The sequence below is a fragment of the Mobula hypostoma genome, chromosome 5, assembly GCF_963921235.1.
Source record: "Mobula hypostoma chromosome 5, sMobHyp1.1, whole genome shotgun sequence".
Classification (NCBI taxonomy): Eukaryota; Metazoa; Chordata; class Chondrichthyes; order Myliobatiformes; family Myliobatidae; genus Mobula; species Mobula hypostoma.
The window spans coordinates 190,572,893-190,597,512 of NC_086101.1; the positions used below are offsets into that span (position 1 = coordinate 190,572,893).

A 24,620-nucleotide genomic window follows, 5' to 3' on the forward strand; every position below is an offset into this window, starting at 1 on the left:
GACTTCCTATGACGTTCTGTGCTGCATCTCGGTGGAATGAGTCTCTGGCTGAATGTACTCCTGTGCCCCACCAGTACACTATGTAGTGGATGGGAGACATTGTCCAAGATGGCATGCAACTTGGACAGCATCCCCTTTTCAGACACCACCGTGAGAGAGTCCAGTTCCATCCCCAGAACACCACTGGCCTTACGAATGAGTTTGTTGATTCTGTTGATGTCTGCTACCCTCAGCCTACTGCCCCAGCACACAACAGCAAACATGATAGCACTAGCCACCACAGACTCGTAGAACATCCTCAGCATCGTCCGGCAGATGTTAAAAGACCTCAGTCTCAGGAAATAGAGACGGCTCTGACCCTTCTTGTAGACAGCCTCAGTGTTCTTTGACCAGTCCAGTTTATTGTCAATTCGTATCCCCAGGTATTTGTAATCCTCCACCATGTCCACACTGACCCCCTGGATGGAAACAGGGGTCACCGGTACCTTAGCTCTCCTCAGGTCTACCACCAGCTCCTTAGTCTTTTTCACATTAAGCTGCAGATAATTCTGCTCACACCATGTGACAAAGTTTCCTACCATAGCCCTGGACTCAGCCTCATCTCCCTTGCTGATGCATCCAACTATGGCAGAGTCATCCGAAAACTTCTGAAGATGACAAGACTCTGTGCAGTAGTTGAAGTCCGAGGTGTAAATGGTGAAGAGAAAGGGAGACAAGACAGTCCCCTGTGGAGCCCCAGTGCTGCTGATCACTCTGTCGGACACACAGTGTTGCAAGCACACGTACTGTGGTCTGCCAGTCAGGTAATCAAGAATCCATGACACCAGGGAATCATGGACAAAGCTCTGGATCTCTGGAAGGAAATGAACTGTCAATATTTCAGGTTGAGACCTTTCATCTGGACGTGTATGAGCAGATTTACTTGATCCCTAGCTGTTACCGGTCCAGCGAAATTGGCTCAGTACTTGTATGGGCTTTGACTGCATTATTGTACCTGTTTGCATGAGTACTGATAGAAAACGCCTGTATTTATATTGGGTGAAAACAATGTAACTTGAGTATAATAGCTGACTTTTATGTCATTCAGTAACTAAAGTACTCAGTTATGAAAAAATGTTATTCTTTCCATTTTCTCCAGCAAATGAACAGAGGTTGAAGTTCGCAAACAGTGTGCATGTGAAGGAGGGTGAGAGGTGTATAAGATGATAGGATTCATTGATAGCGTGGACAGCCAGAGACTCTTTCCCTGGGTGGAAATGACTAATACGAGAGGATGGCAGAATCTAAAACCAGAGGACGCAGCCTCGGAATGGAGGGCGTGCTTTTAAAATGGAGATGAGGATGAACCTCTTTAGTCAGAGAGAGGATGAGAGATTCTTGATTGGTCAGGGCATGAAGGGATACAGGAAGAAGGCAGGATTTTGAAACTGCGAGGAAAATTGGGTCTGCAGTGATGAAGTGGAGCAGACACGATTGGGCCAAATGGTCTAATTCTGCTCCTATATTATGGTCTTGTAATTTTAAGGTGATTGGAGGAAAGTATGGCGGGGGGGGAATGTCAGAGGTAAGTATTTTTTTTACGCAGAGAGTGGTGGGTGCATGGAAAACACTGCCAAGGGTGGTGGTAGAGGCAGATACATTAGGGACTTTTAAGAGACTCTTAGATAAGCACATGGATGAGAGAAAAATGGACGGTTATGTGGAAAGGAAGGGTTATATTGATCTTAGAGTGGGTTGCAATTTCAACACAGCATCGAAGTTTTTAACTAAACACAAGGCCTATTGTCATTTCTAATCCTTGGGGTAAATGCCAACTGCTTTTAAAATTTATGCTTCCAGCATTCTTGTGGGTCCTCATGAATGGCTGAGACCTTTTCCTGTGATGAGTATTTCACTCCTATAATCAAGCCTGCAGGATCAGCATTTGATTATTTAAAGGGTCAATACAGATTCTACTATTTCTTTAAAAAGGGATATGAGATACTTTTGGGGGGTGGGAGGGGTAAGGGGAGAAGGTTCACAAATCTGTAGGGGGAAGAACAGACTGTGTCCGATTGCTTAGCTTTTCCAACATTGCCTGTAGGTTCAAGATGGCTAGAATGTCATCTTGTGCGGCACAGTGGTGTACCAGTTCGTGTAACGTTCTTAAGTTTACGGAGAGAAGGGAGAAGAATGGGTTGAGAGGGAAAATAAATCAGCCGTGATTGAATGGGGGAGCAGACTCGATGGACCGAGTTTGCTCCTGTGTTTTGTGTGCTTTACAGTGCAAGCAGTCGCTGAGCAAGGTTCCATTCCCACTAGTCTCTGTAAGGAGTTTGTACATTATTTCCATGAGCATATGGGCTTTCTCCAGATGCTCCAGTTTCCTCCTACATTCCAAAGACATATGGGGTGGACTTAGTAAGTTGTGGGCATAGTATGTTACTGCCAGAAGCACGGTGACACTTGCAGACTGCCCCCAGTGCAATCCTCAGACTCTGTTGACAGTTGACGTGAATTTCACTGTTCGTTCTGATGTACATGTGACAAATAAAGCTAATTTTTAATCTCTAGTCTGTTTCCAATTCTGATTGGGTCCTGAAGAGGAGGGTTACGGTTAGGGTTATCAGGAGGCCAGGGTGGGAGGGTAAACCACGTCTGGAGGGGAAAGAGAATTTGGTGACATAACCCAGAATAATGATAGCTGTAAATTAAAAAGCTCATTAGAGCAGTTTGGAAAGAACAGTCCTGTAATCACTGACTGTCAAATTTGAGGCTTTTATACTACTAAAAGAGGTGTCAATTGAATTACTCCAGAAATCATTTAGGACCAAAAATGCTAATCATAAAATTAACTGAGGTATGGTTTTCCCATTTCTCTGTGGATACTGGGATACAGGTACAGCGGTTTCCTGCTGTGCTTGGTTATTGGGAGGTGGACAGTGTTAGATAAATGGAACTGAGGTGAAGTCAGATCAAGGCCAACTTACTTTTTTTTTTAAAAAGTATCCACATTTTGTTGAGAAAACATTTGAAAGCTGAATGCTGACTGGAGAATTTATAGTTGAGTTTAGTTTGAAGAATAGAAGGAAGGTTAGAAAGCTGGCATGTTGCAGTCGTAATGAAAGAATGCTGACTTCTCTAACTTCTGGTAAGCACTCCCATCTGTCTTCACTCTTTTTTTTCTCCTGGTCTCTGACCTCGTCACCTCTCGTGCCCACTCTCTTCTCATTTTACCCATCGCCCACACATTCCTCCTCGTGTCGTCCCCATCACATTACGTCATCTTCAGCCCTTCAAAGGTCTCTGCTCAAAATGTCAACTGTTTATTCCTCTCTATTGGTGCTGCCTGACCTGCGCAGTTCCTCCAGTACTTTGTGTGTGTTCCTCAAGATTTCCAGCATCTGCAGAATATCTTAGCTCGCCATCACTTCCCACCTAACACCTCCCAGCTTCTTGTATCATTCCCACTCCTCCGCCCCCTTACCTGTTACCCACCCCTCACCTGCAACCATCTAATACCCATCAGATTTGCTCCACCTCTTTCTTCCACCCCACAACAACATTTTTATACTGGCCGTCTCCCTTCTTTCAAATTCTGATTAAGGATCTCAAAGGGAAACTTCAGCTTTCCATTGATACTCTCTGATCCACCAAGTTCCTCCAGCATTTTGAGTGTTTTTTATGATAATTAAATTGTTTATAACATTGATCTGGAGTACTGGGGAGGACTTCCCCTGCCCATCTTACCATGGGATCTTTTAATTTGACCTCAGCGGGAGTAACGTCCCCTCACTTTCATTGTATCCTCGGCTGAGGTCACAAGGAGACGTGGACCTGTGACCCTTTAATTTGCCGAGCTTATGCTGACATTATAGCCAGAAGATGGGGACTGTGTTTTATTCTTACAGTTCGGCAGCCAATTAACCTGTAGCTTGAAATGGGTTTGTGTTTGTTTCAGTACCTGGAACTGCGGTTTAATAAGGCGACGAGACTGTGTGGGACACTGACTTTCATCTTTCAAATGGTGAGTTTGATTTCTGAATATTTTGTAGGTTAAATGCAACTAAGATCAAATTTTCTTTTTAACATATATGAGGAAAAAAATTAACTAAGCATTAAGGTTTCTAGTGTATTAGTGCACATGTGAATTTGATAGTATTTACATTGTGGCTACCATTGTTCACAGAACTCCTTGCTCTAACATTTTCATGGTATAGGGGTATCCGAGCCAGATAAATCAGTTTTGGTTGCAAATGCTATTTCATCTGCTATCTCTGAAAATGACCACACTTTGGAGGTGTATTATTCCCAGGCAATGTATCTATCAGATGTTATTCAAGTGGAAAGGAATTTTTACGTTTACTTAAACATAAATTTTATCTTCAATACATCATCCCCACCCCGTTGTGATGCAGGGGTTCTGTTGCAGAACCGTATTCTGGTCTAATACAAGAGTTCCAATTCATTCTGGTGGAATGAATCCTGCAGCGACAGGTTTGGTGTTATCTATAGAGGAAGTTGTAATCACAGTCTTGTTTCCCTTCTCAGTCTCCATTACCACATTCCTGTCCATGATAACCTGGGTAACGAGACAAGGAACTTTTCAGTTGGGACGGAAACGAGGGTTGCAGCTATTTTTATGGATCTTTTGCTCTCTCTTGAATAAAACCATAGCACACAGAAGCACAATTAGCCATTCGACCCATCGAGTCTTCAACGCCATTCCATCATGGCTTATTTATTGTCCTTCTCAACTACGTTCACCTGCTTTTTCCCTGTAACCTTTGACGGTCTGGATAATCAAGAACCTAGTAACCTCTGCTTTAAATATACCCAATGACTTGGCCTCCATAACTGTCTGTGGCAATGAATTCCAGATTCACTACCCAGTGGATTAAGAAATTCTTCCTCATCTCTGTTCCAAAGAGACGTCCTTGTATTCTGAGGTTGTGCCCCCGGTCCAAGACTTTCAACTATGGTAAGCATCCTCTCCACGTCCACTCTGTTGAGGCCTTTCAATATTTGACAGGTTTCAATGTGATCCCCCTCATTCTTCCAATCTACAACAAGTACAAGTCTGGAGACATCAAATGCTCCTCATATGTTCACTTTTTCATTCCCGGGATTAATTCCCGGTATACTGGTTACTTGACTGGATAGTTTTACTCTTTCACCTCTGCTCCCAGAGCCAATTGCACTCTCCCTTCCTGTATATCTTCTGATGAATGCAAAATATTGAGTTGATTAATTAAGCTTTTGTCCTGGTTCGGCACATGGACAGAAATGGTTTGGAGCAGGAGTTTCCAACCTTTTTTATGCCATGGAGCTTTCCCATTAACCAAGTGACCCATGGACCCATGGACCCCAGGACCCCAGGTTGGGAACCCGTGGTGTAAAAGGGTAGATATGGGGCAAATGTGGAGAAGTGGGGCAGCTTGGATGGGGCATCTTAGTTGGCATGGACCATTGGGTTGAAAGGCTCGTTTCCATGCTTATGACTCCATAAGGTCATTGAGTTGTTAGAGTGGATGTGGAGAGAATGTTCCTTGAAGACCAGAGGGCACAGCCTCAGATGAGAGGGACGTCCATTTAGAACAGAGATGAAGAGGAATTACTTTGGCCAGGGGGCGGTGAATCTGTGGAATTTATCATTACCTTTGGCCATGGAGGCCGAGTCATTGGATATATTTAAAGTGGAAGTCGATGTCAGGGCATCAAAGGTTACTGGAGCTGAGAGGGTTAATAAATCAGCCATGTTGGGATGGGGGAGTAGACTTAATGGGCTTAATGGCCTGATTCTGCTCCAATGTTTGATGGTCTTGTAACCATAAACGTACAAGGAGTGACAACCTCGGGAGATGGAGGTTGAATCAAATTAGTGTGATTCAGATAAACAAAACAGGGTTGAAATGGGCTACTTGATCCTCAAACTCAACATGTTGAGGCAAGTGTATAAATTAATCAGGTTGCTTTGCCTCTTTTGGTTCTCTGCCACTTTGTCTTAGAAAAATACAGCAGAGAAACAGGCCCTTTGGCCCATTCAGTCCACGCCAAACCATTTAAACTGCCTAGTCCCATCGACCTGCACCCGGACCATAACCCTCCATAACCCTGCCATCCAAGTACCTATCCAAACTTCTCTCACACATTGAAATCGAGTTTGCGCGATGCATTCCATGGTGTGTTTTGATGTACGTAGGATAAATAAATCTGGATCTAAGTTGGCGGCCAGTTCTGAGCCTGGCTTCTGTGACTGATACATTGAAGGGGGTGAGGCAGAGTCTCAACGTGAAGACAGCAGGAGCAAAAGTGTTAGATGGAGGACCAATCTGACTGACCTGGGTCTGGTTTATTTAATGGGTTGTTGCTGTGCATGAGACCATGTGGCATAGGAGCAGAATTAGGCCATTTGGCCCATCGAGTCTCCTTGCCATTCCATCATGGCTAATTTATTGTCCTCTTCTCACTATAATCTTTGACACTCTTGTTAATCAAGAACCTTTAAATACACCCAAATACTTGGCCTCCAGAGCTGCCCGTAGCAATGAATTCCACAGATTCACCCTCCTCTGGCCAAAGAAATTCCTCCTCATCTCTGTTCTAAAGAGACGTCCTTGGCAAAGGCAATATTTGTTGCTTGTTCCTAATTGCCCTGGAAAAGATGGTGGTGAGCTGCCGTTGTCAGCTGTAGCACTTGATCCAAGAAGAAGCTTCCACTGCATTGCTGGGAGTTCAAGAACTTAGAGCCAGTGACAGGAAAAAAAAAAGCATTAATATATTTTAAAATCAGTAATACAAGAGATTCTGCAGATGCAGCAAGTCTGGAGCAACATGCATACAGGTTGCTGGAGGAAATCAGCGAGTCGGGCAGCATATATGGAGGGGAATAAATGGTTGGCATTTTGGGCTGAGACATTTCTTCAGGATTGGAAAGAGAGGGGGAAGAAGCAAAAATGTAGGAAAGGAAGGGATATCATTCAGGTTTCTTGCCCTTTCTTTTCCCGACCTGATGAAGGGCCTTGGCCTGACACCTTAATTGTCTGAAAAGCCTGACCTGCTGAGTTCCTCCTGCATTTTGTACGTGTTGCTCTGTTTTCGAATCAGTATTTCTTTCAAACTGGAGGGGATCATACAGGTGTCCCCTTCCTCTCTCTGCCTATAAATATGGCAGATTTGCGAGGTACGTTGGGATAGCCCAGATGAGAAATTATAATGTACTGTATGTTGCAGATGGGGCAGCCACTGGGTGCTGTGGTACAGGGAGTGAATGTTTGCAGGAGTACCAAGTTGATGTGCCGACATGCCCAGGCTTCCTGTTGTTGGATTAGTCTGTTTAATTGTTATTTTCTTAGCATTTTAACAATTAATTACTTATTAATAGTTAACTACTTATATACTTGTAACTGTTTAGTATGTTTCCTAGTGGTCACAGTATGTATATGCAGTTGTAAAATGGTCCCTAGTGGTTATATTTTATGGTCTGGAAGCTTCTCTGGTGTTGCATTACTTGAGTAGGGGTTCTCTAATCTTGTATGTGAATTAGAATGGAATGTTTCTTACCTGTGGGGTGTAGAAGGGCAGACCATGTGGCCCTGCTATCTTTCATCTTTCTGTTCTCTGTTTTTAGTTACTAGACCCTTTCAGCTCTGTATTTCCAATTTTCTTTGCTTCTTTTGTGCTTCATAAAACGATCATGAAGCACCAAGTTTTATGCCTCTTTCTTGACTTCTGAAAGAGCTTTGGATTCAAAAAAACAACTGAATCCAATACTGTGTGAGTCCCATGTGTTTGTTTACTGAAGTTTGGATGGATGGGCGATGGGAGATGGATGAGATGGTGTACATGGATAGGGGAGGTATGGAGGGCTATGATCCAGCTGCGGTTCAATGGGACAGGGCACAATAACAGTTCAGCATGGACTAGATAGGCTGAAGGGCCTGCTCTGTGCTGTAGTGCTTTATGACTAAGTGATCTGGTTAATTTTTTTAAGCTAATTAAAGGAATTCCAAAGCAGCAGATAAAGAAAGCCCAGCCTTCGGTAAATTTTTAGGCATGAAAACTGGAGTTGGTCATTTATCACAAAGTATTATTTCGCATGCACGTGATGGGAGTCTAGATATTTCCCCCTCAGTGCTGAGGCAGATGGACAAGTTCAAACCTGAGCCTGAATAAATTTTGTTAGATTGGGCTATTGAGAGTTAGGCAACTGATGTGGTTAAATTGAGTCACCTTTCACCTGTGCATGGGGTAGTGTAGTGGTTAGCACACACTTTACAGTGCCGGCGACCCTGGTTCAATTCCCACTACTGCCTGTAAGGAGTTTGTATGTTCTCCCCGTGACCGTGTGGGTTCACTCAAGATGCTCCGTATTCCTCCCACAGTCCTGTTGGTAGGTTAATTTGTTATCGTGAATTGTTTGATAAGGTAGGGTTAAATCGGGGGATTGCTGGGTGGTGTGGCTTGAAGGGCCTATTCAGCTCTGTATCTCAAAAACGTGGCCATGTGGTTAAGGCATTGGACTAGCGACCTGAAGGTCGTGAGTTCGAGCCCCAGCCGAGGCAACGTGTTGCGTCCTTGAGCAAGGCACTTAATCACACATTGCTCTGTGACGACACCGGTGCCAGGCTGTATGGGTCCTAATGCCCTTCCCTTGGACAACATTGGTGGCGTGGAGAGGGGAGACTTGCGGCATGGGCAACTGCTGGTCTTTCATACAACCTTGCCCAGGCCTGCACCCTGGAGAGTGAAGACTTTCCAGGTGCAGATCCATGGTCTCGCAAGACTAACGGATGCCTTAATCTCAAAAAAAGGGGAAGGAGGAGGGGCACCAGGGAGAGGTGATGGGCGGGTGAAGAGATGAAGTAAGAGGCCAGAGTAGGGAATAGAAGATGAGGGAAGGGGGAGGGGGAAAATCAATGTTCAGGCCATGAGGTTGGAAGTTCCCCAGACAGAATATGAAGTGTTGCTCCACCAACCTGAGAGTGGCCTCATCAGGCAGGAGAGGAGGCCATGGGTGGACATATTGGAATGGGAGTGAGGATAGGAATTAAAATGGTTGGCCAACGGGTATTCTGTTTCATGCGGATAATTTAACCAGACTTAAATAGAGGAACATCTGCAGCAGCTTTTCCCTTTCCTGCCCTGTTATTTTTTGGTGTTGGAAGTACACTCGTAGGGTGGTGGGGGTGGGGTGATATGTGTGTTGTGGTGTAGAGACCCCTAGACTGAAAGAAATAAAAGGAGGTGATCCTGGAAGAGGTCAGGCCATGTGAGATCAGGAGGATGGCCATGACTATTAATTGGAGCATATATACGGACAAAGAGTTTTTAAAGATGAGGAAGACTATTTCACATCAATCAGCAAGGATTGTGCTGGGCAGCCTGAAAGTGTCTGCACACCTCCAGCTCCTACTTAGCATGACCACAGCTCACTAACCGTATGTCTTTGAGGAAACCGGAGCATCTCAAAGAAACCCATCTGGTTAAAGGGAGAACAAACAATCTCCCTACAGGTGAAGCCCTGATGGGCTTGGGAATAGAGGACTGTGAATGTAGGTGGGGAGGTGGTTGCATTTAGGGAGGAACGAGCTTGTTCTACTGTTGTTTTGTTATATATTGTGTTCTGTGTTGTTCGGTCGAGCATTGTAGTTATGCTACGTAGCTGTGGAATACATGACGACACTTGTGAGCTTCCCCAGCACACCCTCAAGTGTGTTGGTTGTTGATGCAAATGACTCTATTCACTGTATGTTTCGATGTACATGTGATAAATAAACTTGAATCTTAAATCTGTTGGCAATTGCTGGTGCTGTAAAGTGATGTGCTAATTGGTACAGTACTGTGCTGACTGTACTGTTAAACAATGTTCCCTCTAAGGAGTGCACGTGTATCTTTAGTTACGAGCACACAAAGGAATTTAAACTGCGCACAGAAGTTTGTCACACTCTACCTCGTTGGCACGTTAAGTATATTTCACGATCGTACGCAATCACATTTCCTTTTCCAGTTTCTGATGTGGACGGTGTTGACAACGTGGAGTTTCCAATGATTTGCCTGCAGATTGTAGAACTGGTTTACTTATACTGTTTTTATTGAAGAAATTATTCAGTGTGCACATGTTGTCACTGGGCAGAGAATTGCACAGCACAAAATTTTTGCGCACACTGGTCATTACAAATTAGAGGGAACATTGCTGTTAAGGGAGGCAAGTATGGCAGTGAACTAGTGAGTCGAACATAAACAGTTGTCGAAAATATAAGTTAAAACTGCCTAAGGATGGAAAGCCCTTCTGTGCAGAGACTGGTAATAAAACCAGAACCAGGTAATAAAAGGCTGGAGTCATGTGTGGGAGATGTGCAAATGTGTTAAACTTTTAATCTTTAAGCTACAAATCAGGAAAGCACACAGTCTTATCTTTGAGTGATGTTCCTTTATTGGGTTTCAAAATCCATTTCATTTAGAAAACAACACACATCAAAGTTGCTGGTGAACGCAGCAGGCCAGGCAGCATCTCTAGGAAGAGGTACAGTCGATGTTTCGGGCCAAGACCCTTCGTCAGGGCTAACTGAAAGAAGAGCTAGTAAAAGAAACATGTTTACCCTGTTTCAATAGAAGATTGCTTTTTGAATCCGAGATGACGCTAAACTCCTTATTCTGTCATCTGCACAGAAGGAAATTGTTTCACCTTTGCTGCCTCAAAAGACTTTTCTGATTAATCCAACTTGCCTGTTTTATTCCCATAAACCTGCAGGCATTCCATAAAAACCCAAGTAAATTTATTATCAAAGTATGTATCTACCTCCATACTGGTGCTTAGGCATATTTTATTTCATATCTGTGCTAATAACTTTATATAATTCTTCATAATTATTGAATGTTTTTTGTTTATGTCACGCCAACGCGTCACAGCAATTTCCGAATATGTGTAAATGTATATAGCAAATAAAGTTTGTGCTGTATGCTACCTGGAGATTCATTTTCTTGCACATCTACAGAATAAACAAAGAATACAATATAATTCATGAAAAACTATAAATGCAAATAAAAATAAAAACTGACAACCACTGTTGAAAAGAAGAGAAACTGTGCAAATAAAAGAGAAGTGATACCGAGAACTTGAGCTGTCGGGTCCTTGAAAGTGAGTCTGTAGGTTGTAGAATCAGTTCAGTGTTGAAGTGAGTGAAGTTATCCACGCTGGTTTGGCAGCCTGATTGTTGAGGGGTAAAACTGTCCCTGAACGTGGTGCTGTGCGACCTAAGGCTCCTGTACCTCCTGCCTGATGGCAGCAGAGAGAAGAGAGCATGGCCTGGGTGGTGGGGGTCCTTGATGATGGATGCTGCATTCCTGGGGCAGCACTCCATGTGAATATACTCAATTGTGGGGATGGTTTTGCCTGTGATGGACTGGGCTGTATCCACTGCCTCCTGATTCTCTTTCCGTTCAGAAATTGCTGAATGGGAACTTGAGTTTAACAAGTGAATTTGAGCCATGGTAATTTTTGAGAGTTGTATTTTGGGGAAATAGTGCTCTGGCTTGGCAGAAGAGCAACACAACAAGCTCTCCAGAAAACTGTTTGATAAAATTCCTGGTGAAAAGCTGCCCCGGGGCCTCAAGGGAGCAGTATCTGTGGTATAGTATTCATACACAAGATACTTAAACAGAGATGAAGTTTAGCTTTGTGTTACACTTACACTGAAGCACAAAATGAAATGCGTTGATTGCATCAAATCAAGTCACAGATGGTTACGTTGCCACACTTTTGGCACTAACATAGCATGTCAACGGTGTACTAGACCTAACCTGTGTGGGAGGAAACCCATGTGATCATGGGGTGAACATACAAACTCCTTTCAGCAGCGGGAATTGAACCCTGATCAGTGATTGCTGGTACTTTAAAGCGATTGCACCAACCTCGATGCTCCTTCAGTACAACTCCGTGATTTTGCTGCCCACATCTGCTGGACCTCCAGCTTGCTGATCAGAAGTGGTGATGCTGATACAGAATTTACTGTGTCAGGTCTATGTGCAGGGAGAGTGGTTCCTGTTCAGTAACTTTCTTCTCTTCCAATTTCAGGTTATTTACATGGGAGTAGTCCTCTATGCACCTGCCCTGGCCCTAAATGCAGGTATGTTGAATCAGACTCAGGTTTATTGAAACCGGCATACATGGTGACATTTGTTGTCTTGTGGCAGCAGTCCAGTGCAAGACACAAAAGAATTACAAGTTATAATAAAAAAAAACTAAGTGCGAAAGAGGAATAGTGAGCTGGGCTGTTCAGAAATCTGATGGTGGAAGGGAAGACACTGTTCCTAAAATGTTGAGTGTAGCTTTCTAGGTTCCTCTGTCTCCTTCCTGCTGGTAGTAGTTAGAAGAGGGCATGCCCCAGATGGTCAGAGTCCTTCCTGATAGATGCTGCTGTTTGAAGATGCTGTCCATGGTGGGAGAAGTGATTGAGCTGGCTGAGTCCACGTTCATAGCAATAATCTCTGCTAAGATCTCTCCTGGACAAATGGAGTCGGATAATGGACGGTAAAAGCTTTTAACAACACCTTCAGCCAGGATACTTGGACCTGATCCGCCTGCCATGAGTTCTGTTTTAAACTGGTCTCTACACTTGGCATTGGATGTGTTGGTTTCGCTTCAGGTCAGTGTAGGTCGAAGTAACATGGTACATGTGATACCGGGTCTGGTTTTCATTGCTTGCTGCTGAAGAGGGAAATGGGAATTGAACAGAATTTGTTCTTTTCCTTGTTACATAGAAACATAGAAAATAGGTGCAAGAGTAGGCCATTCGGCCCTTCGAGCCTGCACCGCCATTTATTATGATCATGGCTGATCATCCAACTCAGAACCCCGCCCCAGCCTTCCCTCCATACCCCCTGACCCCCATAGCCACAAGGGCCATACTAACTCCCTCTTAAATATAGCCAATGAACTGGCCTCAACTGTTTCCTGTGGCAGAGAATTCCACAGCTTCACCACTCTCTGTGTGAAGAAGTTTTTCCTAATCTCGGTTCTAAAAGGCTTCCCCTCTATCCTCAAACTGTGGCCCCTCGTTCTGGACTTCCCCAACATCGGGAACAATCTTCCTGCATCTAGCCTGTCCAATCCCTTTAGGATCTTATACGTTTCAATCAGATCCCCCCTCAATCTTCTGAATTCCAATGAGTACAAGCCCAGTTCATCCAGTCTTTCTTCATATGAAAGTCCTGCCATCCCAGGAATCAATCTGGTGAACCTTCTTTGTACTCCCTCTATGGCAAAGATGTCTTTCCTCAGATTAGGGGACCAAAACTGCACACAATACTCCAGGTGTGGTCTCACCAAGGCCTTGTACAACTGCAGTAGTACCTCCCTGCTTCTGTACTCGAATCCTCTCGCTATAAATGCCAGCATACCATTCGCCTTTTTCACCGCCTGCTGTACCTGCATGCCCACTTTCAATGACTGGTGTATAATGACACCCAGGTCTGGTTGCACCTCCCCTTTTCCTAATCGGCCACCATTCAGATAATAATCTGTTTTCCTATTTTTGTCACCAAAGTGGATAACTTCACATTTATCTACATTAAATTGCATCTGCCATGAATTTGCCCACTCACCCAACCTATCCAAGTCACCCTGCATCCTCTTAGCATCCTCCTCACTGCTAACACTGCCACCCAGCTTCGTGTCATCCGCAAACTTGGAGATGCTGTATTTAATTCCCTCCTCCAAGTCATTAATATATATTGTAAACAACTGGGGTCCCAGCACTGAGCCTTGCGGTACCCCACTAGTCACCGCCTGCCATTCTGAAAAGGTCCCGTTTATTCCCACTCTTTGCTTCCTGTCTGCTAACCAATTCTCCACCCACACCAATACCTTACCCCTAATACTGTGTGCTTTAAGTTTGCACACTAATCTCCTGTGTGGGACCTTGTCAAAAGCCTTTTGAAAATCCAAATATACCACATCCACTGGTTCTCCCCTATCCACTCTACTAGTTACATCCTCAAAAAATTCTGAGATTCGTCAGACATGATTTTCCTTTCACAAATCCATGCTGACTTTGTCCGATCATTTCACCGCTTTCCAAATGTGCTGCTATCACATCCTTGATAACTGACTCCAGCAGTTTCCCCACCACTGACGTTAGGCTAACCGGTCTATAATTCCCTGGTTTCTCTCTCCCTCCTTTTTTAAAAAGTGGAGTTACATTAGCCACCCTCCAATCCTCAGGAACTAGTCCAGAATCTAATGAGTTTTGAAAAATTATCACTAATGCATCCACTATTTCTTGGGCTACTTCCTTAAGCACTCTGGGATGCAGACCATCTGGCCCTGGGGATTTATCTGCCTTCAATCCCTTCAATTTACCTAACACCACTTCCCTACTAACATGTATTTCGCTCAGTTCCTCCATCTCACTGGACCCTCTGTCCCCTACTATTTCTGGAAGATTATTTATGTCCTCCTTAGTGAAGACAGAACCAAAGTAATTATTCAATTGGTCTGCCATGTCCTTGCTCCCCATAATCAATTCACCTGTTTCTGTCTGCAAGGGACCTACATTTGTCTTTACCAGTCTTTTCCTTTTTACATATCTATAAAAGCTTTTACAGTCTGTTTTTATGTTCCCTGCCAGTTTTCTCTCATGATCTTTTTTCCCCCTTCCTAATTAAGCCCTTTGTCCTCCTCTGCTGAACTCTGAATTTCTCCCAGTCCTTAGGTGAGCCACTTTCTCTGGCTAATTTGTATGCTTCTTCTTTGGAATTGATACTATCCCGAATTTCTCTTGTTAGCCACGGGTGCACTACCTTCCTTGATTTATTGATTCCACATCTTCCCGGCTTATGTCCTTCTTTCCTATTGCGTTAATCTCTTCTTTAACCAGCAACGCCACCTCACCTCCCCTTCCTTCATGTCTGTCCCTCCTGAATATTGAATATCCCTGAACGTTGAGCTCCCATCCCTGGTCACCCTGGAGCCATGTCTCTGTGATCCCAACTATATCATAATCATTAATAACAATCTGCACTTTCAATTCATCCACCTTGTTATGAATGCTCCTTGCATTGACACATAAAGCCTTCAGGCGCTCTTTTACAACTCTCTTAGCCCTTATACAATTATGTTGAAAAGTGGCCCTTTTTAATGCTTACCCTGGATTTGTCGGCCTGCCACTTTTACTTTTCTCCTTAGTACTTTTTGCTTCTACCCTCACTTTACACCTCTCTGTCTCTCTGCACTGGTTCCCATCCCTGTGTTGTGAACTAACCTCCTCACGCCTAGCCTCTTTAATTTGATTCCCACCCCCCAACCATTCTAGTTTAAAGTCACCTCAGTAGCCCCTGCTAATCTCCCTGCCAGGATATTGGTCCCCCTAGGATTCAAGTGTAACCCGTCCTTTTTGTACAGGTCACGCCTGCGCCAAAAGAGGTCCCTATGATCCAAAAACTTGAATCCCTGCCCCCTGCTCCAATCCCTCAGCCATGCATTTATCCTCCACCTCATCGCATTCCTACTCTCACTGTCGCGTGGCACAGGCAGTAATCCCGAGATTACTACCTTTGCGGTCCTTTTTCTCAACTCCCTTCCTAGCTCCCTATATTCTCCTTTCAGGACCTCATCCCTTTTCCTACCTATGTCATTGGTACCTATATGTACCACGACCTCTGGCTCCTCACCCTCCCACTTCAGGATATCTTGGACACGATCAGAAATATCCCGGACCCTGGCACCAGGGAGGCAAACTACCATCCGGGTCTCTGGACTGCGTCCACAGAATCGCCTATCTGACCCCCTTACTATTTAGTCCCCTATCACAACTGCCCTCCTCTTCCTTGCCCTACCCTTCTGAGCTACAGGGCCAGACTCTGTGCCGGAGGCACGGCCACTGTCGCTTCCCCTGGGTAAGCTGTCCCCCCCAACAGTACTCAAACAGGAGTACGTGTTGTTAAGGGGCACAGCCACCGGGGTACTCCCTATTACCTGACTTTTCCCCTTCCCCCTCCTAACCGTGACCCACTCCTCTCTATCACCTCCTCACTCTCCCTGACCAGACGAAGGCCATCGAGCTGCAGCTCCAGTTCCGTAATGCAGTCCCTTAGGAGCTGCATCTCGATGCACTTGCACTTGTTGGATCTCAGATTTTCCTGTTGTGTCCGTGGTTGCTAGGAGCTGCAGCAATAGGCCAGAAGGAAGAGAGGTACTTGGTTCCTCCCTTCTCCCCTTAACTTTTAACACCGTTATTAATCAATAACCTATCAGCCTCTGCTTTAAATATACCGAGTGAATTGTCCTCCACCACCTTTGTGGCAATGAGTTCCACAGATTCATCATCCTCTGGTTAAAGAAATTCCACCTCATTTACAGTCTACCTAAAGCAGGAGTTCCCAGCCTTTTATATGCCCTTACCATTAGCTGAGGGGCCCGTGGACCCCAGGTTTATATGCCCTTACCATTAGCTGAGGGGCCCGTGGACTCCAGGTTTATATGCCCTTACCATTAGCTGAGGGGCCCGTGGACCCCAGGTTTGGACATCCTTCTATTTTGAGACCTTGTTGTTGAGTGCCGTCCAGTTGTTATTGACTCATGGTGACCCTATGCATAGTGTAGTTGTCCATCGGGTTTTTGTGCAAGACACAGAAGTAGATTGCCAGGCCTTTCTTCTGATTTTGAGACCTAGATTCCTCCTAGGACCGAGGAAACATTCTCTACATCCACTCAATCTAAGCCTTCCAATAATTGATAGATTTGAATGAGATTCTACCCCCCCCCCCGATTCATCTAAACTCCAGCGAGTACAAGTTCAGAGCCATCAAACACTCCTCATATGTTAACCCTTTCATTTCCGGGATAATTTTTGTGAACCTCCGTTGGAACCTCCAATACCAGTACATCTTTTCTTCGGCAAGGGGCCCAAAATGCTCATGATGCTGTAAATACGGTCTGACGCATACCTTGTAAAGCCTCAGCATTACATCCTTGCTGTTTCTTCTAGTCCTCTGGAAATGACTATTAGCATTGTTTTTGCTTTTCATACCACTGATTCAACCTGCAAGTTAACCTTTGGAGAAATCAGCACGAGGACTCCAGAGAACCTTTATACCACTTGGCAGGAGTTCATGCAGGCGTATAATGTTAGGGCCAGTGCTGATCTCATCAATCTCTCTGATACTCAGTGAACCAACAAATTGAAATATTTCCAGCTCCCTTGGCGGTCAAGTTGGAAACTCGGGTACTCGGCTGTGTTAAATTGCTGTTAAATCACCTCAAAGTGGCACTGGCATTAACAATGTGCCAAGAATTTTTTTTTTTTTGCTTAACCAAATCCTATAAAATTTAATGTCCAGTGAAAAACCAGAATAATTCATAGTAAGAGATAGGGGATTAATCAAAGCGACCTAGAAAAAATTGAATAGGTTAGGTACTGTTCGGTGGATCTGATAACGTTGTAGGAGAAATGAGTTTCCAATTGATGCTTCCCAAGTTAGGACCACAAGACTTGGGAGCAGAATTAGGCCATTCAGTCCATCATGTCTGCTGTGCCTTTCTATCATGGCTGATTTATTATCACTGTCAACCCCATTCTCCCGCTTTCTCTGCTTAACCTTTCATGCCCTTACTAATTAAGAACCTACAAACCTCCACTTTAAATATATCCAATGACTTGGCCTCCACAGCCGTCTCTGGCAATGAATTCCACAGCTCATCACTATTTGGCTGAAGAAATTCCTTATCGTTTCTGTTCTAAAATGACATCTTTGTATTCTGAGGTTGTTTACCTCTGGTTCTAGACTCCCGCACAAAAGGAAACGTCCTCTCCACGTCCACTCTGTGCAGAGTTGTTTAACTTGCTGTGGCAGGATTATTTTATTTTTAAACATGGTTAAATATAGATTTGATTATAGAGCAATATAGCTCTCAGGCAGTTTTCACTTGTTATTAACTGGGAGTAACTGTCCTTCAAAGCTCGTGTTGAGTAATTAAAAACAGGGTTTCTTTGTTCCCGGCACTATGATTAGAAGATGCTGGGTGAATGTCATTGCGTAGACTGCAGGTCATGAGGCAGAGCTGATCCAAGGCTGGTTGATTTATTTTGGAATAAAACTATTCACAATGAGGAAGTAAAAACCTGCACCTGAACAAAGGCTCTAAAATCTCAATGGAATCGGGCGTTGTGCCAAACCTGAATCACTTCAGAGTTACACACACACACACACACACACACACACACACACACACACACAAAATGCTTGAGGAACTCAGGTCAGGCAGCATCTGTGGAGGAGAATAAACAGTTGCCGTTTTGAGCCGAGACACTTCATCAGGACTGGAAAGGAAGGAGGGTGAAGAAGCCAGATTCTTGCCCCTTCCCTTCTAGTACAGATGAAGAGTCTTGGCCCAAAATGATCGGAGATTAAGGGTGCTAGGGCTTTACTCTTTGGAGAGAAGGAGGATGAGAGGAGCCATGATAGAGGTGTACAAGACAATAAGAGGAATAGATAGAGTGGATAGCCAGCGCCTCTTCCCCAGGGCACCACTGCTCAATACAAGAGGACATGGCTTTAAGGTAAGGGATGGGAAGTTCAAGGGGGATATTAGAGGAAGGTTTTTTACTCAGAGAGTGGTTGGTGCATGGAATGCACTGCCTGAGTCAGTGGTGGAGGCAGATACACTAGTGAAGTTTAAGAGACTACTAGACAGGTATATGGAAGAACTTAAGGTGGGGGTTATATGGGAGGTGGGGTTTGAGGGTCGGCACAACATTGTGGGTCGAAGGGCCTATACTGTGCTGTACTATTCTATGTTCTATGTTTTAAAATGTCAACCATTTATTAATTTTGCATTGATGCTGCCTGAACTGCTGAGTTCCTCCACACCCAAAATACGCTGTTACTTTGGATTTCTAGCATCTGCAGAACCTCTTGTTTGTGAATAACTTCATCAGCTTTATCTGTGAATCTTGAGGTTAACAGGTTCTTGATTAGTCAGAGCATCGAAGTTTACGGGGGGGGGGAGGCAGGAGAATGAGTTTGAGAGATGATGTCAGCCATGATGGAATGGTGAAGCTGACTCAATGGGCCAAATAGCCCAGTTATACTCCTGTGACTTTTGGTGTATTCACTAGACATTGCAAAGCTGATGGAATAATGTTGAGGAAAAGTTAATTCTTACGCCCAAAGTGGAAGAGATGAGTAGGTAGGAGTAGTGGGGGAAACGGGTGTGAAGATAGAGAAGGAAGCAGATTTTCTTCTGGTCAGTCAGCTGACTGCCATTACTAAAGACATCGTTCCACTTAGTATGGAGATGATTAGTGTTGCTAATCTGAGCGTGTCTTATAAGGGTAGGTTGAGCGAGCTAGGTCTTTTTTTCTTTGGAGGATGAGAGGTGTACAAGATGATCAGGGATATAGATAGTGGACAGTCAGAGAGACTTTTTCCTAGGATGGAAATGGCTAATACGAGGGACTATGATTTTAAGATATTTGGAGGAAAGTATAGGTGGGGTATTTCAGATGTAAACTCTTGACACAGGGAAGTGGGTGCATGGAACACCTTGTCAGGGATAAACACAGGGAGATCTTGGAGCAGGTTACAAGGTTGGCACAACATTGTGGACCAAAGGGCTACTTGTATTGTTCTGTGGTGTTCCATGTTCTATGGTTTGATCTTTGCTGCTCAAGAAATTGAGGCTTGCATCTTCTTGTCTTCGCAGTGACTGGCTTTAATTTGTGGGGCGCTGTACTAGCCATGGGCCTGGTCTGTACACTCTACACGGCAGTGGTAAGTAATCAGTGGGCCAGAGTTACACAACTTTTCCAAATGTTTATTCAGCAGTTTCAGGATTTTGTGATTTCTCCATGAAGTGTAGTTATGGTTGCTGTGGCAAAATGGGGAGCACGTTAGAATCAGGTTTATTGTCACTGACATGCATCATAAAGTTTATTGTTTTATGGCAGCAGTACAGTGCAAAGGCATAAAAATTACTGCGGGTTACAAAAGCAGACTGCTGAAAAAGTTGCTGAATAAGAAGGGTTCATGGACCGTTCAGAAATCTGATGGCGAAGTGTAAAAAGGTGTTCTTGAAACATTGAGTTTGGATCTTCAGGCTCCTGTACCTCCTCCCCTGATAGTATTAACCCTGATAGAGAGGGTATTTAATGTAGGTGCTGCCTTCTTGAGGCCCTGCCTTTTGGAGCTGTTGTGCAGGATGCCACGGTTCCCCAGAGCTTCCGTTGATCCCAGGGGATCCTGTGTCCTCTCCAGGGAGCAAGCCTGGACGGGAAGATTTGAAGAACCAGCTGTTGCCCCCTCTCCATGTCACTGATGTAGGCCAATGGAAGGGCAAGTGCCCATACAGTTTGGCACTGGTGTCGTCACAGAGGTTGCCAGAGTGAAGTTGTAAACAACAGCAAACTGTCTTAGGGACCCCGGCTCTGGATTTCTTCCTTGGGGTTTACTCCTGAAGCCTTTCCCATGGGGGTGGGGGTATGGTCGCAGGGCAGCAGAGGTTTAAAATCAGAGTTTTCCTTCTCCCAGGTGGGCTGCCGCCCGAGGCTGATGCACCCCACTTGCCCAAAGCAACTGGTTTTGAGGGGCCAGTGGTCTGCCTTTGCCCCTTCTCTAGTCAGTAGAAACAGTTCTGCCGGGCCTAGTAACTAAGCCACACATGAAGGCCAAGACTTGGTTGTCAGAGGTTGTTAGAGATGCACGCCATTTGGAGCACTTTATAGTGGGAGCTTATCCCCACTACCACCCCTGGCTATGACAACCTTAGGAGCCCGATGATCGTAATGTGTGAGACTGTTCAGCCCTCTACCAATGCCATTGAGTAGCATGTGATGAACTGCACCGCATGGCTATTTACCCACTAATAATCTGCACACTTGACTGAAGAAAAATTCACACATATTGGTCAAGAATTTTCAGGCGGTCCTTAGAATCAACAAGCTATCAAGCTATTGTGGTTTTGGTCCTAATCTGAGGCTGAAAACTGCTATTCTTACCAAGTGGTGCTGTATCTTTTTCACCTGCCTGCATAGAAAAGAGCATCTCATCAGAAACACAGGATGGCTCCTGAGGTACTGCACTGTTTGGATGTCTAGAGTTCAACCCAGAAATTTCAGATCCAAGCAGCAGAATCCTGAGTCGGGTTAGTGCCCAAGTTTAACCTGAGCCTGACGTCCCCATCATTGTCCCATTCAACGTCTCCTCTCTCTCCCCCACATCCTGTAAAGAAAATATTTAAAAATTCATTCCATGTTTTTTCCTAATTCAGCAGCAAGAGGTATCCTCAAAGGAGGTACTGCACATATGTTTCAGGTTATACGAATTTACTTTATTGGAGTTATATAAACTATAAGCTACAGAAACATAATTAAAGTAGCAAGAGAGGCGAAGTACTACTTACCAACTAATCATTAAGCGATTCCACACAATGTACTGGCAGAGAGAACCACAGATGTCCGACCGCTTTTCCAGTTTTTCTCTTTAATCTCTCCTCTCTTTCTCTTTAACCTCTCCTCCTCCCTTTCTCTTTAATCTATCTTTTTCTTGCCTCTCTCTCCATCTCTGAATGCTACTTGTGACCAAACCGAAAAGAAAATTCCACTTGCACAAAGAAATTGCCCCTTTTATATTCTTGAAGATTATTTATCCTAATACTTTCCCTTGGGACTCTACCAACAGAATCATTCTCCTCTTCCCAAGCAGATATACTTTCCACCATATCTACTCTCAGAGCTATACTCACACTAAGTTTTCAAAAGATGGCTGTGGCTTGACCCCCCTTGTCCTTTCTCAAAGCGTCCTCATGGTATAAACTGACACCATTTTGTTTTGCAAACTTCCATTTTTGTGTCACATCTATTTCTTTCCTTCACCCTCCAACCCCACCCACCCCATTTCTATCATTTAGGGTGGGCTAAAAGCTGTAATTTGGACCGACGTGTTTCAGACGCTGGTGATGTTTTCTGGGCAGCTGGCTGTCATCATCATCGGTGCAAAGCAGGCGGGGGGCATCGGAGAAGTGTGGCAATCCGCCATGAGGGGTGGCAGGATATCGGGAATCGAGTAAGTGAGCAATATTTAATAAAACAAAAAGCAAGAATTCAGAAAAAATATGTTGTTGGAGTGACCTTGCTGGAGAACCAATAGCAGGGAAGCTACGTAACCAGGCAAGGACTTGAGGAAGGCTGGGGTTTTTCTGTTATTTGTCTGGAGGCTTATGATCAGGAATGCACTGCCTGAAGAAAAATAAATAATTGGGTGAATCATTGTAAAGGAGAAACAGTTGTGGAGTCCTATGGAAAGGGCAGCAGACTGGGACCCTTGCAGAACAAGATGATAAGGGTCATTAAGAAGTCGTACGGTGTGTTGACCTTCATTAGTCGGGGGATTGAACTGAGGTAATGCTGCAGGTCTATAAAACTCTGGTTAGACCACACTTGGACTATTGTGTTCTGTTCTGGTCACCTCATTATAGGAAGGACGTGGAAGCTTTAGAGAGGGTGCAGAGGAGATTTATCAGGAGGCTCTCTGGATTACAGAGCATGTCTTATGAGGATGGGTTGAGTGAGCTAGGGTTTTTCTCTTTGGAGTGAAGGAGGATGAGGAGAGACTTGATAGAGGTATACAAGATGATAGTGGGCAGCTAGAGACTTTTTCCAAGGGTGGAAATGGTATTACCAGGAGGCATAATTTTAAAATGTTTGGAGGAAAGTATAGGGGGGAGTTGTTAGAGAGTAGGTTTGTTTTGCACCAAGTGGTGGGTGAACACTCTGCCAAGGGTGGTGGTAGACATAGAGACATTCGGGATGGTTAAGGTACTTTCAGATAGGTACAGGGATGATAGAAAAATAGAGGGCTATATGGGGGGGAAGTGTGAGATTGATCTTGGAGTCGGTTGAAAGGGTTGGCACTGCGGTTTGAGCCGAAGAGCCTGTACTGTGCTGTACTGTTCTATGTTCTCTTCATCAAGAGCCAGGCTTTCACCAATGCAGACAAGTCAGCAAAGGAAAATTCCAGAAAAGATCACAGATGTCATTCTGCACCTGTGGACAGATAAGCAGGCTGTGGATTTCCATTGTTAACTTGCATCAGACCAGAACATTAACTATGGAGAGAGAAACATTTAATGCTGAACTTGAGTAATTACATCAGCATTAGGTTAGCTTATTGGAGTCACAAGAGACGGCAGACGCTAGAAACTGGAGCAACAAACAATCTGCTGGAACAGCTAGGCAGGTTGAGCAGCACGTGCGGGAGGAAATGATTTGTGATGCTTGGGGGTGAAACCCTGCATTGGGGTTGAGAGTGGAGAGGGGCAAAGGTCGGTACTAAGAGAAAGGGAGTAGCAAAAGGATTCTGAGGTGATTGATGGACTGAGGGGAGGTGAATGACAATAGAGGAGGTGAATGTGGTGTGGCGTTGGAAGATGGTGGCAAGTGATTGGCAGATGGAGGGCCTGTACACCAGAGTTCAGTAAAATTCCTTGTTCGCAAGTAGCTCACAGAGTTTCGTACAATCTGTATATGTGACAACAGTTAGCGCAACAACAAGCGAAAGAGCTGAATGGTGCAAAAATTGTGCATAACCTTCTGGAGAGTAATGCCAACCCATTTTGTATATTTAAAAAAAAAATCCAACAATTCTAAACGAGGTTCTGCAGATGCTGGAAATCTTGTGGAGCACACACAATGTACTGGAGTAGCTGGGCAGTTCAGACAGCATCAATGGAGAGATATGGAGTTGACGATTTGGGCTGAACCCCTTCATCAGGACTGGAAAGGAAGGGGAGGAAGAAAGAAGGTTGGGGAAGGGGATGGAGTGATATGTTTCAGTTAAGAGGAGAGACTGGAGAGGCCAGGTCCCGAGGGAGGGGGTGGCGATGAGAGGGAGGTGTACAATTTGTTGAGATGTTGTTTATTCCTCTTTAGAGATGCTGCTTGACTGCTGAATTGGTCCAGCATTTTGAGTTTGTTCTGCATCATTCTGTTGACCGTGGAATTTACCTATTGTGTTCCACCTTGCAGAAAATCCCCCCAGTGGGCAGTAAGAGTTGCTTTGTGCTGTTCACTGAAGTAATTATTGTCCTTGCCTTCTGCAGCCTAAACCCTGACCCTTTTGAGCGCCACACCTTCTGGACGCTGGCCTTCGGCGGCGTGTTCATGATGCTGGCGCTGTACGGAGTGAACCAGGCCCAGGTTCAGCGGTACCTCAGCTCGCGCTCCGAGGTGCAGGCGAAACTGTAAGTTAATGTACTAAGCCAGTCTGGGTCGCCAGCCAGTGCAACAACAGAATCATTTGAACTTATTATTTTTTTTTATTAATTCCACGTGATTTAAAGATCCGAAGAGTAGGAAACAGAGTGAAAAGTGTCTTTTGTGTCAATGACCAACACAGTCCGAGGATGAGCTGGGGGCAGCCCGCAAATGTCACCATGCTTCAGGCACCAAAGTAGCACATCCAGAACTTTCTAACCCTAACCCATATGTCTTTGGAATGTGGGAGGAAACTGGAGCACCTGGAGGAAACCCATGAGGCGAACATACAAACTCCCAATAGACAGTGGCCAGTTGAAGCCGGATTGTCAGCTCTGTAAAGCATTACGCTGATCACTATGCTGCTGTGCTGCTGGTTTCCTCGCACTT

At 44.6% G+C, this 24,620-nt stretch overlaps 1 protein-coding gene across 4 annotated transcripts in view; it reads left to right on the plus strand.

The window, feature by feature from the left end:
• The window catches only part of slc5a6a (solute carrier family 5 member 6a), a 75,469-nt gene that overhangs the window by 20,017 nt on the left and 30,832 nt on the right, over window positions 1-24,620 (plus strand). For all 4 annotated transcript variants that reach the window (XM_063049588.1, XM_063049587.1, XM_063049589.1 and 1 more), the window contains 5 exons: window positions 3,941-4,006; window positions 12,056-12,107; window positions 19,685-19,752; window positions 21,887-22,041; window positions 24,077-24,217. In XM_063049588.1, coding sequence (XP_062905658.1) covers window positions 3,941-4,006; window positions 12,056-12,107; window positions 19,685-19,752; window positions 21,887-22,041; window positions 24,077-24,217 — 482 coding nt within the window. The remainder of the gene's footprint in view (window positions 1-3,940; window positions 4,007-12,055; window positions 12,108-19,684; window positions 19,753-21,886; window positions 22,042-24,076; window positions 24,218-24,620) is intronic.